The 13,411-nt window shown below is 42.4% G+C and overlaps 2 protein-coding genes across 2 annotated transcripts; both read left to right on the top strand.

Annotated features, from left to right (window-relative positions):
- The first annotated feature begins 56 nt into the window (after positions 1 to 56).
- On the top strand, positions 57 to 4,685 carry LOC128251860 (aminopeptidase N). Its single transcript, XM_052979102.1, has 5 exons — positions 57 to 651; positions 1,231 to 1,386; positions 1,714 to 2,427; positions 2,925 to 4,155; positions 4,387 to 4,685. The coding sequence occupies exons 1-5, from the start codon at positions 104 to 106 to the stop codon at positions 4,621 to 4,623; spliced, it is 2,886 nt and encodes a 961-aa protein (XP_052835062.1). The 5' UTR covers positions 57 to 103; the 3' UTR covers positions 4,624 to 4,685.
- A 961-nt stretch (positions 4,686 to 5,646) lies between these two features.
- LOC128251869 (aminopeptidase N) lies at positions 5,647 to 9,378 on the top strand. The gene is made up of 4 exons (XM_052979113.1): positions 5,647 to 6,381; positions 7,014 to 7,488; positions 7,555 to 7,793; positions 7,858 to 9,378. Exons 1-4 carry the CDS (start codon positions 5,681 to 5,683, stop codon positions 9,305 to 9,307), a joined length of 2,865 nt encoding a protein of 954 aa, XP_052835073.1. The 5' UTR covers positions 5,647 to 5,680; the 3' UTR covers positions 9,308 to 9,378.
- The last annotated feature ends 4,033 nt before the right edge of the window (positions 9,379 to 13,411 follow it).

Genomic DNA, 13,411 nt, shown 5'->3' with positions numbered 1-13,411 from the left:
CTGTGATCGTCGATTAGGATAAGATACGGAGTAGTCCATAAATAAGCCGTGTCCGAGCGGCAGCCCACCACAAACCGAAAGTGTCTTTCTTGGAGCAGCCGACATGACACGGTGTCTGCTGAATTCCTGTGTCCTGCTGCTGTTGGCAGTGGGCAGCCTACAGGCGCGTTTGATCCCTCCATTGTCCTTGGACGATGGTCAATTGGAGACCAAGGGTGCTGCCGGCCTTCTTGCCGCGCCCCGCGTGGACGACAACAGTGCTGGCAACTATCGACTGCCGAATACCACGGCACCGGAGTCCTACAATGTGGATCTCTGGACAAATGTCCACACTGGCAACACTCAGTTCAACGGCACCGTTATTATCAATCTGAGGGTCCTGCTGGATACCTCGGAAATAAAATTGCACTACCGGCAAACGTCGAACTTCGTGGCATCGATCATCAGCCGCGATTCGGCCACGGCCACGGCAATCCCACTCACCGTGACCCTTGAACAGCAGCGCGAATTCCTCGTCCTTACGGCGACCAATGGAGCGACCTTTGCCGCCGAAACCAACTGGACACTGACCATCAAGTACAATGGCACCCATCGCAGCGACAATGGCGGTTTCTATATCTCCAGCTACACGGGTGATGATGGCAAGCAGCAGTAAGTAGCTTATGTGACCTTAAATAAGGGACTAAGATCCATTTATTCAAACAAATCACTTGAAAAGTGTATGTAATAGAACAAGTTTGTTGAGTGCTAAAAAAGTAGTTAAGGATCCATTGATCTCAAAATTTTTTGTGAATTCGCTTGGACATTTTGGTTAAAGATAAAAAATTATTAAGTAATCCAAAACTAATTTTTCTCTAGTAAAAAGTTTTATAAAACAAAAAATTTGTTTCAAGAAACCCCTTAAAAATTAAATTCTAAATCTGCCTCTAAAGTGGGTTATACATTTTATTACCAAAAGATTAAAATTTTTCGAGTGATATCAAATATCCTTAGAAATTTGTACTTGACTTACTTTTTATTGGATTAAGAACATGTACCGGACTTGCTAGTGCTTATCGAACTATTAATAACGATTGTGCTTGACTGGGTACTTTCTGTTTGTTTCATTATCAATAAACCCAATTTGGCTTATCTTAATAATCGTATATTAGAGCGGTAACATGTGACATGACAAGTAAAGTGTGATTATCGTTTTAATTTGAAAACAATGATTTTGAACTTTTCCTTCAGCTTCCTGGCTACCACGCAGTTCGAGAGCACCGATGCCCGTCATGCCTTCCCCTGTTACGATGAGCCAGCCAGAAGAGCCAACTTCACAATCACCATTCATCATGATCCTTCCTACACGGCCATCAGCAATATGCCTGTGAACGAGTCTACCAGCAGGTTGGTATTATAGAAGTTTTAAAAAATTTGCAGTGCTGACATTATAACAAATATTATTAAAAATAAATATAATTCCTTCTATATACTTTATATTATACAATTTATTGCAAAAAAATATATAGAAATAGAAGAACATTTTGTCTAGAAAACTAAAGAAATGTTGAGTTAAAAAAATTGCGAATAAGACCCAAAATACTCATACGCACAGTTGACAATATGACAAATATTACGAAACCGGAGATTACAAATAAATATTAATCCTTATTTATTTTAGTAATTTAATTTAATTTAATATTAATTTTGTTTTTTAATGATCTTACCCTATAGTTCTGGAATTACTGTTTTCCAAACAACGCCAAAGATGTCCACCTACCTGGTGGCCTTCATTGTGTCCGATTTCGAGTCCACCACCGGAGAACTCAATGGCCTGCGCCAAAGGGTGTTCTCGCGCAAGGGAAAACAGGATCAGCAGGAGTGGGCACTTTGGTCTGGATTGGTTGTGGAATCCAGTCTGGCCGGCTACTTTGGAGTTCCCTTTGCCCTGCCCAAGCTGGATCAGGCCGGCATTCCGGACTTCTCGGCCGGAGCCATGGAGAACTGGGGCCTGGCCACGTACCGCGAGCAGTACATGTGGTGGAACAAGCAGAACTCGACGGTCAACCTGAAGACGAGCATTGCCAACATCATTGGACACGAGTACGCACACATGTGGTTCGGCGATCTGGTCTCCGTGGAATGGTGGACCTATCTCTGGCTCAAGGAGGGATTCGCTACCCTCTTCTCGTACGAATCGAATGACATTGCCTTCCCCGAGTGGGACACCTATCAGATCTTCCACGTGAACGACTACAACAGTGCCCTGCTGAACGATGCGGCGACCTATGCAGTTCCCATGACGCACTACGTCCAGACACCCAATGAGATCCTCGGCCGGTACAACGCCTTCTCGTACGCCAAGCCCGCCAGCGTTCTGTACATGTTCAAGAACGCCTGGACGGACAAAGTATTCCGCACTGGACTTAACAAGTACCTGACCAAGAAGTGAGTACCAAGCTTAAGTTTAATTGACTTTACTTATTTGATAGGGTTCATTTCAAGAATGTTTTTAGAACTTTACATTGTAAGCAACCAAGATACCCATAGATATATATATGTATATTATTTCAAAATGATTTTCATACACAACAATTTTACAAAAGATGATGAGGATATAGATGTAAGAAAAAACAGTATGCATAATATAAATTGATTTATTTGATTATTTTTGTAATCGTTTGAATACAATGTTTTTAGGGTTGTATTTTTTGTGCATGCAATATTTTAAACATATTTTTACAATCATTAAAATATTTAAGACTCTAACTCATATTTATAAAATATTTATATATATATATATATATATATATATATATATATTATTTCAAAATGAATACTACAAAATCCATCATATATTACGAGAAATTTTATACAAAAGACCATGAGGATATATACGTAAATGTAGTAACTTTTGCATGTCTCTCATATTTTCTTCCATTTAGCAAATACACTTCATGCGAAGAATGGGACCTGTTTGCCGCCTTCCAAGAGTCAGCCAACGAATTGGGTTTCACGCTGCCCACCTCGGTGGACAACATCTTCAGCAGCTGGTCCCACCAGGCTGGTTATCCCCTGCTCACCGTGACCCGAAACTATGAGGCTGGTACCTTCACCATCACCCAGAAACGCTATCTGGCAAATGCAACCGATGGCAATGCGGCAACGTGGTATGTGCCCATCAACTTTGCCACTGCCTCCAAACCCGACTATCGCAACACGAAGGCCTCTCATTACTTGCTCAATGTGACGGAGACCGTGATCTCGGACTCCCAGATCGCCAGCGATGACTGGCTGCTGCTGAACATTCAGAATGCATTCTACTATCGCACCCTGTACGATACTCAGAACTATGGACTAATTAGTGCAGTGCTGAAGTCCCAGCCCTGGAAGATCCATCACCGTAACAGGGCTCAGCTTCTGTACGACACGTACATCTTTGTGACCACGGATCGCCTGAGTCACAGCATCCTGTTGGAGATGCTCGGCTATCTGGAGCACGAGGATCAGTATGCACCCTGGTCAACTGCCAACACTATTCTGACTTCCTACGATCGTTACTTGCGTGGCGATGATTTTTACTACCTCTTCCAGATGTTTGTTCAGCGACTAATCGACCCCATCTTCGATAAGATCGGAGTGAACGAGATTCCCGGCGAGCACTATTTGAACAACTATCTGCGCGTCGTGCTGGTCAGCTTGGCCTGTCAGCTGGGAAGCGTTGATTGCCACAGACAGTCTGCCAGGAAACTTTCCGAGTACCTTTACAATGGCACTGCCATCGAGGCCACTTTGAGGAACCAGGCCTACTGCGCCGGTCTGCGAGCAACTTCCAATGAGGTCTATAAGAGAGTGGAGTCGGATCTGCTGGCCTCCACGGATGGAACCGATCGCAACCTTTTCATGTTATCGTTGGGCTGCTCAGAATCTACGACGCAGCTGCTAGAGTTCCTCAACCTTTCCCTGGATACCACCAATAGTTTGAGCTACTCGGAGCGCACTTCCCTGCTCAATTCGGCATATTCGCGAAGTGAAATCGGACTCACTGCCAGTTTGGAGTTTTTGGAGACCAGCTGGGAGGCTTATGCCAAGCTTTCTAGCACTGCATCCAAGCCTCTGGACTTGGCCCTGCGTGGTATGGCCTCCTATGTGGTCAGTGAGAAGCAGAAGATAAGGGTAAGTGTTAAAGATTTATGAGGAAGGGAAATCACTAGGGTTTGAAATCACTTAAAAGCGTACCCAAAAGTATGCAAAGAAAATAAAGTACGTAGCTTTTTATTGTACTTTAGGTCTTAAAATATATTACTGCATACTTTTAGGCACATTTATAAAAAATTTCAAATCTTTAGTGCCTTTTGGGTCCTCCTTAAAACTTATTGAACGAAATACTAATTAATTATTTAACAGCTCAACGCCTTGGTCGAAGTTGTAAACTCAACTGCTCCCGAATATCTCGCCGATAGTCTAAGCACCGTTATTGATTCTAGAATTGAAGCAAACTTTGTTTGGTTGAATACCAATCGAGATCCTGTGCTCAACTGGATCGCCGACTCCTTCCGGGAAAACAGCAGTCCCACTTTGACATCGTCCTTCTTCACCATTGTAAGCAGTGCTTTGGCACTGCTGCTGTTCAAGCTATTTTAGACTAAGACATGTTGTCAAGTATTAAACATAAATTCAGTAATATAACATGAGTCACTATTAAAGATTGTGTATTAATAGGAGTTAAAATGGTATCCCTCGTGGGGGGAAGTTCAAAGTTCCGTGGATGGCATTTCGAATTGATTGGTTTATGGATCATGGATGCCACACTTCGTGCTGGTCAATCTTATCAAAATTCTGCGAGTGCCAGTGTTGTTGATAAGGCACTGATAGTTGAGCTTAGGACGAAATTCGATTATCAGGTGGATATTTACAATGGCGGAATTGGTTTATAGAGTTCACGTGGACAAACCAGATAGAGATCTAGAACCTTCAAGAACGGAACGCCATGTTGTAGTCTTAATTTCAGTATTCCTTTTGGGGTTTAACCCAATCGATCCCCATTTAATTGATTAAATAATGCGTAGTGAGGCATTCCGCTTAGTAATTCCCAACGGATTAATGGTCTGTTCTTTATCTCAAGAGCAAGTGTTGAAGAGTCTATTAAACTAAAAGGCTTAGGGGGCTATATATTTCGCAACCATATCAGCAAGTTAAATGGGTATGCTTGAACCTAGTTTTATGGAAAGTGTTTTAGTTTTATTTACTTTAGTTACTTGTTTGAAATTTAAAACTGTTTTCACTAGCTGATAAGCAACCGACATACCATTGACTAATTAAATTAAGTTTTAGAGTAGATTAGGACCACACTTAAGAAGTGATTGGAACCCTTTAAAGTCAGCCAACTTTTATCAGATCAAGGGCAGTCCATATATGTACACTTGAGACTTTTATCAACGTGTCTATCTTGAAATGTTCACACCTATTTGCCATTATCGTAGACGTGAGTGTTACCAACCATTGCGAAAAGACCTATTCATGGGTTTTCAGGGGTATTAGAATAGTTGATTTACTGCCAATAGAGTTTATACTAGCTAATGGTCATTCTACATGTAAGATTAGAGTAATCTTTATGCCTTCTCCAGCAGATAAGATGAAGAGTCTCGTTTAAAAGTGGCTGGAGTGGAGTAGGCTGTTTTAGTCTTGCCGCGTTTTCGCCATGAGTCGCGTTCCAATCGGTGGCATGTCCCTGTTGCTGGTCCTTCTGGTGGCCATATCGGCCACCCAGGCGGCCGTGGTGCGCACCTTCCCGCCCTTCGAGCAGCTCCAGAGCCTGGAGAATCCCAGCCTGCGCGCGGTGGTCCCCTTCGCCGATGAGGATAACTACCGCCTGCCCAACGACACGATCCCCAGCCATTATGCCGTGTCCCTGACCACAAATGTGCACACTGGACAAACTGCTTTTAGTGGCACCGTGGCGATTACCCTGGACGTGGTCGTGGCCACCACAAAGATTGTGGTTCATGCCCGCCAGCTGGAGAACTTCACGGCCACCATTATTCAGCAGGGTGTCGCGAGTGCCGTGGCCCAGGAATTGACCTTCGAGTACGAGGCTGCCCGCGAGTTCCTCACCTTCAGCAAGACGGGTCTCACCTTTGCGGCCAACACCAAATGGATTCTGACCATCAACTACCAGGGTCATCTGCGCACGGACAACGGCGGCTTCTACCTGTCCACCTACACCGACGAAGCGGGCAAGACCAAGTACCTGGCCACCACCCAGTTCGAGGCCACCGACGCCCGCCATGCCTTCCCCTGCTACGACGAACCCTCGAAGCGGGCCGAGTTCACCATCACCATCAAGCACGATCCCTCTTACAATGTCATCAGCAACATGCCCGTGGACGAGACTGCCTCCAGGTTGGTATTTAATTGCCTCTATATTTGATCTTTATTTGTGAGAGTGTTTAACTTGTACCCCCTATAGACATTTTTAAATATTTTCTCACATTAAGCTGAAGGTTTTTGTAGGTCCTAAGACTTTAGTTTAACATTGCCAATTATGAAACTTTCACTTTGACCTTCAACTTTAGGGTTTTATCGAAACTTAAATATCTATACAAAAATTATAGTCCTTGTTTTAGTTGCTAGGAAATGCACACATTAGAAACTATTTTTGGTAAATTAAAATTTGGGAATATTAAAATATATTCTATCTTGTACTAAAGTTCGTAAGACGTCAGTTTTCTATATTTTTTACTTTATTGGCTATTTTCTCTTATTTAGTTAAAGGTTTTTAAGTCACTAGAACTCTGACCTCATGAGTTTGCCTTTATAAAAATACAAATTTATAAGGTTAAAAAGGTTATATGGTTTAAACATAATATTATAAGTCACTAAAAATAATGTTGGACCTAATTTGGCTGCTTTGTGCATTTTAAACACAATGAAAAGGAGTGTCAGTTAATATGAAATATTCTGATTTAATAAATAAAACTCTGGCTATATAAATAATATTTCTAATATAATGTACTATATATTTAATATTTCAGCTCTGGAGTCACTGCCTTCCAGAAGACCGTGAACATGCCCTCTTACCTGGTGGCCTTCATCGTCTCCGAGTTTGTCTACTCGGAGGGCGAACTGAATGGTCTGCCACAGCGCGTGTTCTCCCGCAAGGGAACCGAAAACGAACAGGAGTGGGCCCTGACCACCGGAATGCTGGTGGAGAAGCGCCTGTCCGACTACTTTGGAGTGCCCTTCGCTCTGCCCAAGCTGGATCAGGCTGGAATTCCGGACTTTGCTGCCGGGGCCATGGAGAACTGGGGCCTGGCCACCTATCGTGAGGAGTACCTGCTGTACAGCCCAGTGAACTCGACCATTAGCACGCAGACCAACATTGCCACTATTGAGGCTCACGAGGATGCCCATATGTGGTTCGGCGACCTGGTGGCCATCGAATGGTGGAGCTACCTGTGGCTCAAGGAGGGTTTCGCCACTCTCTTCGAGAACCTGGCTGTCGATTTGGTGGGTTTCTATTGCAGGTGTTCTCTGTTATGTGTGCAATCTATAATAACCATTCATCCAATCCAGGCCTATCCCGAGTGGGACATTTTCCAGACCTTCCATGCTGGCTCCTACCAGAGTGCTCTGGTCAATGATGCCAGTTCCAGTGCCCGTCCCATGACCCACTTCGTCCAGAAGCCCTCTGAGATTGCCCTGCTGTATGACTCCGTTTCTTATGCCAAGGCTGGATCCGTTCTGGACATGTGGCGTCATGCCCTTACCAACACCGTTTTCCAGCGGGGTCTGCATAACTATCTGACCGATAAGTAAGTTTAGAGTTCTTTCTGCTTCTGTTAACCTTACTAATTTGTAATTTCTAAACCCATAAAGTAAATTCACTGCTGCCAATCCCACTAAGCTTTTCGAGGCCATTGCCAAGGCCGCCGTGGAGGAGAACTACGCCGTGCCCGCCACTGTGGCCAATATGATGGGAAGCTGGTCCAACCAGGGTGGAGTGCCCCTGCTGACGGTGACCCGTAACTACAATGATGGCTCCTTCACCATCAAGCAGTCGACGTACACCAATAACAAGGAACACACCGACGACAAGCTGTGGTATGTCCCCGTCAACTATGCCGACTTCTCGAATCCCGATTTCCGCAACACTGAGGCCACCCACTATCTGCTGAACCAATCCGAGCTGACCATCGAGTCCAAGTTGGACAGCAGCAACTGGCTGATTCTGAACAAGAAATCCACTGGCTACTACCGCGTCAATTACGATACCGAGAACTGGCGACTGATCATCGGTGGAATGACCACTCGTCCCCACAAGATCGATCCCAGGAATAGAGCTCAGTTGATCAACGATCTGTATAGGTTCACCACCAGTGGCCGTGTGCCCCATGCCACTTTGCTGGAGCTGCTGACCTACTTGCCCCAGGAGGATCAGTACTCCCCGTGGTCGGCTGCCAATACGGTGATCACTTTGTTCAATCGTTATTTGAGTGGAGATGCGGACTACGCCAATTTCCAGTTCTACGTGCGTGCGTTGGTGAGCCAGCAGTACGACAAGTTCGGAGTGAACGATCTGAGTGGGGAGCAGCATCTGGTGAAGTACACCCGCAACCTGCTGATCAACATTGCCTGTCTGGCTGGCCTGGAGAGCTGTTTGACCGAGACCAAGGCCAAGCTGACGGCCCTGGTGGAGGATGGCACCGTGATCGAGCCCAATCTGCAGTCGCAGGTGTACTGCAATGCCCTGAAACACTCCGACGACAAGAACTTTGACTTTGTGTACAACAAGCTGATGAACTCCAACGACCAGGCCGAGCGTCGTCTGCTGATTTCCGCCCTGGGCTGCTCCCAGAACACGGCCCAGCTGGATAAGTTCGTGTCCAGCAGCATTGATGAGACCAATGGCCTGAGGGTGCAGGAGAGGATCACCCTCCTCAGTCCGGCATATTCCCGCGGCGAGGTGGGTCTGCTGGCCTCCGTGGACTTCCTGCAGAAGAACTGGGAGGCGTACGGTAAACTGAACCCCGGTTTCGGTGGCGTTAACCCACTGTACAGCGACATTTTGGGCATCTCCGCTTATGTGGTCAACACCAAGCAGAAGGAGGAGCTGCAGAAGCTGGTGAACAACGTCAAGGGGTCCGAGTATGTGCCCACCACGCTGCAGGCCAGCGTGGATGCCAATGTCAATGCCAACAACGCCTGGCTGGAGGCCAACCGGGATCCCCTGATGTCCTGGGTCGACAATTTCCGCAGCGGCAGCTCCGCCCTGAACGCCTCCCTTTTGGCCCTCTTGGCCTGCCTTCTGGCCGCCAAGCTGTTCTAAAACATAGATCCCTAAGTTAGTCATAGATTTGCACTCGTGCGCCAATAAATTTGAACTAATTCCCTATGAAACTTGTTTGCTTTTCTAAGAACTTACACGTTTTATGGCCATAGATTGCCTGATCGATAAGCAGCATGATGATCTCATAAATTTCCTCCAAAAAGTCCAAAACCATAGCCCTTGCCGTCGCAATCCATCGTCCGCAAGAAAGCCATAAATACATCCGTTATCAGCCTTGGCAACTAATTCCCTTAAGTGACAGGGATTTCCAGATCTTAGACTGTGTTTTCCCAAACGTTAACAATAAAATCAAGATCTATTTGTTAAGCTAATATAATATTTTGGCGATAAGCATGATCGCCTTTATCATCTTAAATGGACAAGAAATAACAAAATTAATTTATTATATTCATTATTAGGACGGGTTAAAAGATCAACAAATTTATGATTCATCACAAAAAGAATATTCTTTAAAAAAAAATGTTAACAGTCTTGTGACCAAAATAAGTTTTCCTACCAACTTTACCGGTAAAATATAGAGCTATGCCTTTTCATAAACGGATATTTGTAAGAAAAGTTATGGCCTTAGAAGTGCTGATATAACGTCACTTTTCTGCAAAGTCAATTTTGGAAAAAAAAAAAAGAAAAGGGGTATCAACATTAAGATTTCAAGAAAACGGACCAAGATTCCAAACCAAAATTTAAACGCGGATTCTTAGAGCTTAAAAGTGCAAGCATATAGAGCCATTCCTTTTCAAAATCGGATGACTCTAAGAAAAGTTATGGTCTTGGAAGTGCAGGTCTTAGGTCACTTTTCTGCAAAGCCATTTTTGGAAAAAAGGGAAAAGGGTACCATCATTAAAATTTCAAGAAAATCGACCCAAAATTCCAAACCAAAATTTAAACGCAGATTCTTAGAACTTAAAAGTGCAAGCATGTAGAGCCATTCCTTTTCAAAATCGGATAACTCTAAGAAAAGTTATGGCCTTGGAAGTGCCGGTTTTAGGTCACTTTTCTGCAAAGCCATTTTTGGAAAAAAAGAAAAGGGGTACCATCATTAAAATTTCAAGAAAATCGACCCAAAATTCCAAACCAAAATTTAAACGCAGATTCTTAGATCTTAAGAGTGCAAGCATATAGAGCCATTCCTTTTCAAAATCGGATAACTGTAAGAAAAGTTATGGCCTTGGAAGTGCTGGTTTTAGGTCACTTTTCTGCAAAGCCATTTTTGGAAAAAAAGGAAAGGGGTACCATCATTAAAATTTCAAGAAAATCGACCCAAAATTCCAAACCAAAATTTAAACGCAGATTCTTAGAACTTAAAATTGCAAGCATGTAGAGCCATTCCTTTTCAAAATCGGATAACTCTAAGAAAAGTTATGGCCTTGGAAGTGCCGGTTTTAGGTCACTTTTCTGCAAAGCCATTTTTGGAAAAAAAGGAAAGGGGTACCATCATTAAAATTTCAAGAAAATCGACCCAAAATTCCAAACCAAAATTTTAACGCAGATTCTTAGAGCTTAAGAGTGCAAGCATATAGAGCCATTCCTTTTCAAAATCGGATAACTGTAAGAAAAGTTATGGTCTTGGAAGTGCAGGTCTTAGGTCACTTTTCTGCAAAGCCATTTTTGGAAAAAAAGGAAAGGGGTACCATCATTAAAATTTCAAGAAAATCGACCCAAAATTCCAAACCAAAATTTAAACGCAGATTCTTAGAGCTTAGGAGTGCAAGCATATAGAGCCATTCCTTTTCAAAATCGGATAACTGTAAGAAAAGTTATGGCCTTGGAAGTGCTGGTTTTAGGTCCCTTTTTTGCAGAGCCATTTTTGGAAAAAAAGGAAAGGGGTACCATCATTAAAATTTCAAGAAAATCGACCCAAAATTCCAAACCAAAATTTAAACGCAGATTCTTAGAACTTAAAAGTGCAAGCATGTAGAGCCATTCCTTTTCAAAATCGGATAACTCTAAGAAAAGTTATGGCCTTGGAAGTGCCGGTTTTAGGTCACTTTTCTGCAAAGCCATTTTTGGAAAAAAAGAAAAGGGGTACCATCATTAAAATTTCAAGAAAATCGACCCAAAATTCCAAACCAAAATTTAAACGCAGATTCTTAGATCTTAAGAGTGCAAGCATATAGAGCCATTCCTTTTCAAAATCGGATAACTGTAAGAAAAGTTATGGCCTTGGAAGTGCTGGTTTTAGGTCACTTTTCTGCAAAGCCATTTTTGGAAAAAAAGGAAAGGGGTACCATCATTAAAATTTCAAGAAAATCGACCCAAAATTCCAAACCAAAATTTAAACGCAGATTCTTAGAGCTTAAGAGTGCAAGCATATAGAGCCATTCCTTTTCAAAATCGGATAACTGTTAGAAAAGTTATGGCCTTGGAAGTGCAGGTCTTAGGTCACTTTTCTGCAAAGCCATTTTTGGAAAAAAAGGAAAGGGGTACCATCATTAAAATTTCAAGAAAATCGACCCAAAATTCCAAACCAAAATTTAAACGCAGATTCCTAGAACTTAAAATTGCAAGCATGTAGAGCCATTCCTTTTCAAAATCGGATAACTCTAAGAAAAGTTATGGCCTTGGAAGTGCCGGTTTTAGGTCACTTTTCTGCAAAGCCATTAAAATTTTAAAATCATTAAAATTTCAAGAAAATCGACCCAAAATTCCAAACCAAAATTTAAACGCAGATTCTTAGAACTTAAAATTGCAAGCATGTAGAGCCATTCCTTTTCAAAATCGGATAACTCTAAGAAAAGTTATGGCCTTGGAAGTGCCGGTTTTAGGTCACTTTTCTGCAAAGCCATTTTTGGAAAAAAAGGAAAGGGGTACCATCATTAAAATTTCAAGAAAATCGACCCAAAATTCCAAACCAAAATTTAAACGCAGATTCTTAGAGCTTAAGAGTGCAAGCATATAGAGCCATTCCTTTTCAAAATCGGATAACTGTAAGAAAAGTTATGGTCTTGGAAGTGCAGGTCTTAGGTCACTTTTCTGCAAAGCCATTTTTGGAAAAAAAGGAAAGGGGTACCATCATTAAAATTTCAAGAAAATCGACCCAAAATTCCAAACCAAAATTTAAACGCAGATTCTTAGAGCTTAGGAGTGCAAGCATATAGAGCCATTCCTTTTCAAAATCGGATAACTGTAAGAAAAGTTATGGTCTTGGAAGTGCTGGTTTTAGGTCACTTTTCTGCAGAGCCATTTTTGGAAAAAAAGGAAAGGGGTACCATCATTAAAATTTCAAGAAAATCGACCCAAAATTCCAAACCAAAATTTAAACGCAGATTCTTAGAGCTTAGGAGTGCAAGCATATAGAGCCATTCCTTTTCAAAATCGGATAACTGTAAGAAAAGTTATGGTCTTGGAAGTGCTGGTTTTAGGTCACTTTTCTGCAGAGCCATTTTTGGAAAAAAAGGAAAGGGGTACCATCATTAAAATTTCAAGAAAATCGACCCAAAATTCCAAACCAAAATTTAAACGCAGATTCTTAGAGCTTAGGAGTGCAAGCATATAGAGCCATTCCTTTTCAAAATCGGATAACTGTAAGAAAAGTTATGGCCTTGGAAGTGCTGGTTTTAGGTCACTTTTCTGCAGAGCCATTTTTGGAAAAAAAGGAAAGGGGTACCATCATTAAAATTTCAAGAAAATCGACCCAAAATTCCAAACCAAAATTTAAACGCAGATTCTTAGAGCTTAAGAGTGCAAGCATGTAGAGCCATTCCTTTTCAAAATCGGATAACTCTAAGAAAAGTTATGGCCTTGGAAGTGCAGGTCTTAGGTCACTTTTCTGCAAAGCCATTTTTGGAAAAAAAGGAAAGGGGTACCATCATTAAAATTTCAAGAAAATCGACCCAAAATTCCAAACCAAAATTTAAACGCAGATTCTTAGAGCTTAGGAGTGCAAGCATATAGAGCCATTCCTTTTCAAAATCGGATAACTGTAAGAAAAGTTATGGTCTTGGAAGTGCAGGTCTTAGGTCACTTTTCTGCAAAGCCATTTTTGGAAAAAAAGGAAAGGGGTACCATCATTAAAATTTCAAGAAAATCGACCCAAAATTCCAAACCAAAATTTAAACGCAGATTCTTAGAGCTTAAGAGTGCAAG

Source organism: Drosophila gunungcola, chromosome 3R, assembly GCF_025200985.1.
Source record: "Drosophila gunungcola strain Sukarami chromosome 3R, Dgunungcola_SK_2, whole genome shotgun sequence".
In the NCBI taxonomy this organism is placed as follows: domain Eukaryota; kingdom Metazoa; phylum Arthropoda; class Insecta; order Diptera; family Drosophilidae; genus Drosophila; species Drosophila gunungcola.
Note: the sequence above shows the minus strand (reverse complement) of the source record. Positions and strands in the feature narration are given on the sequence as shown.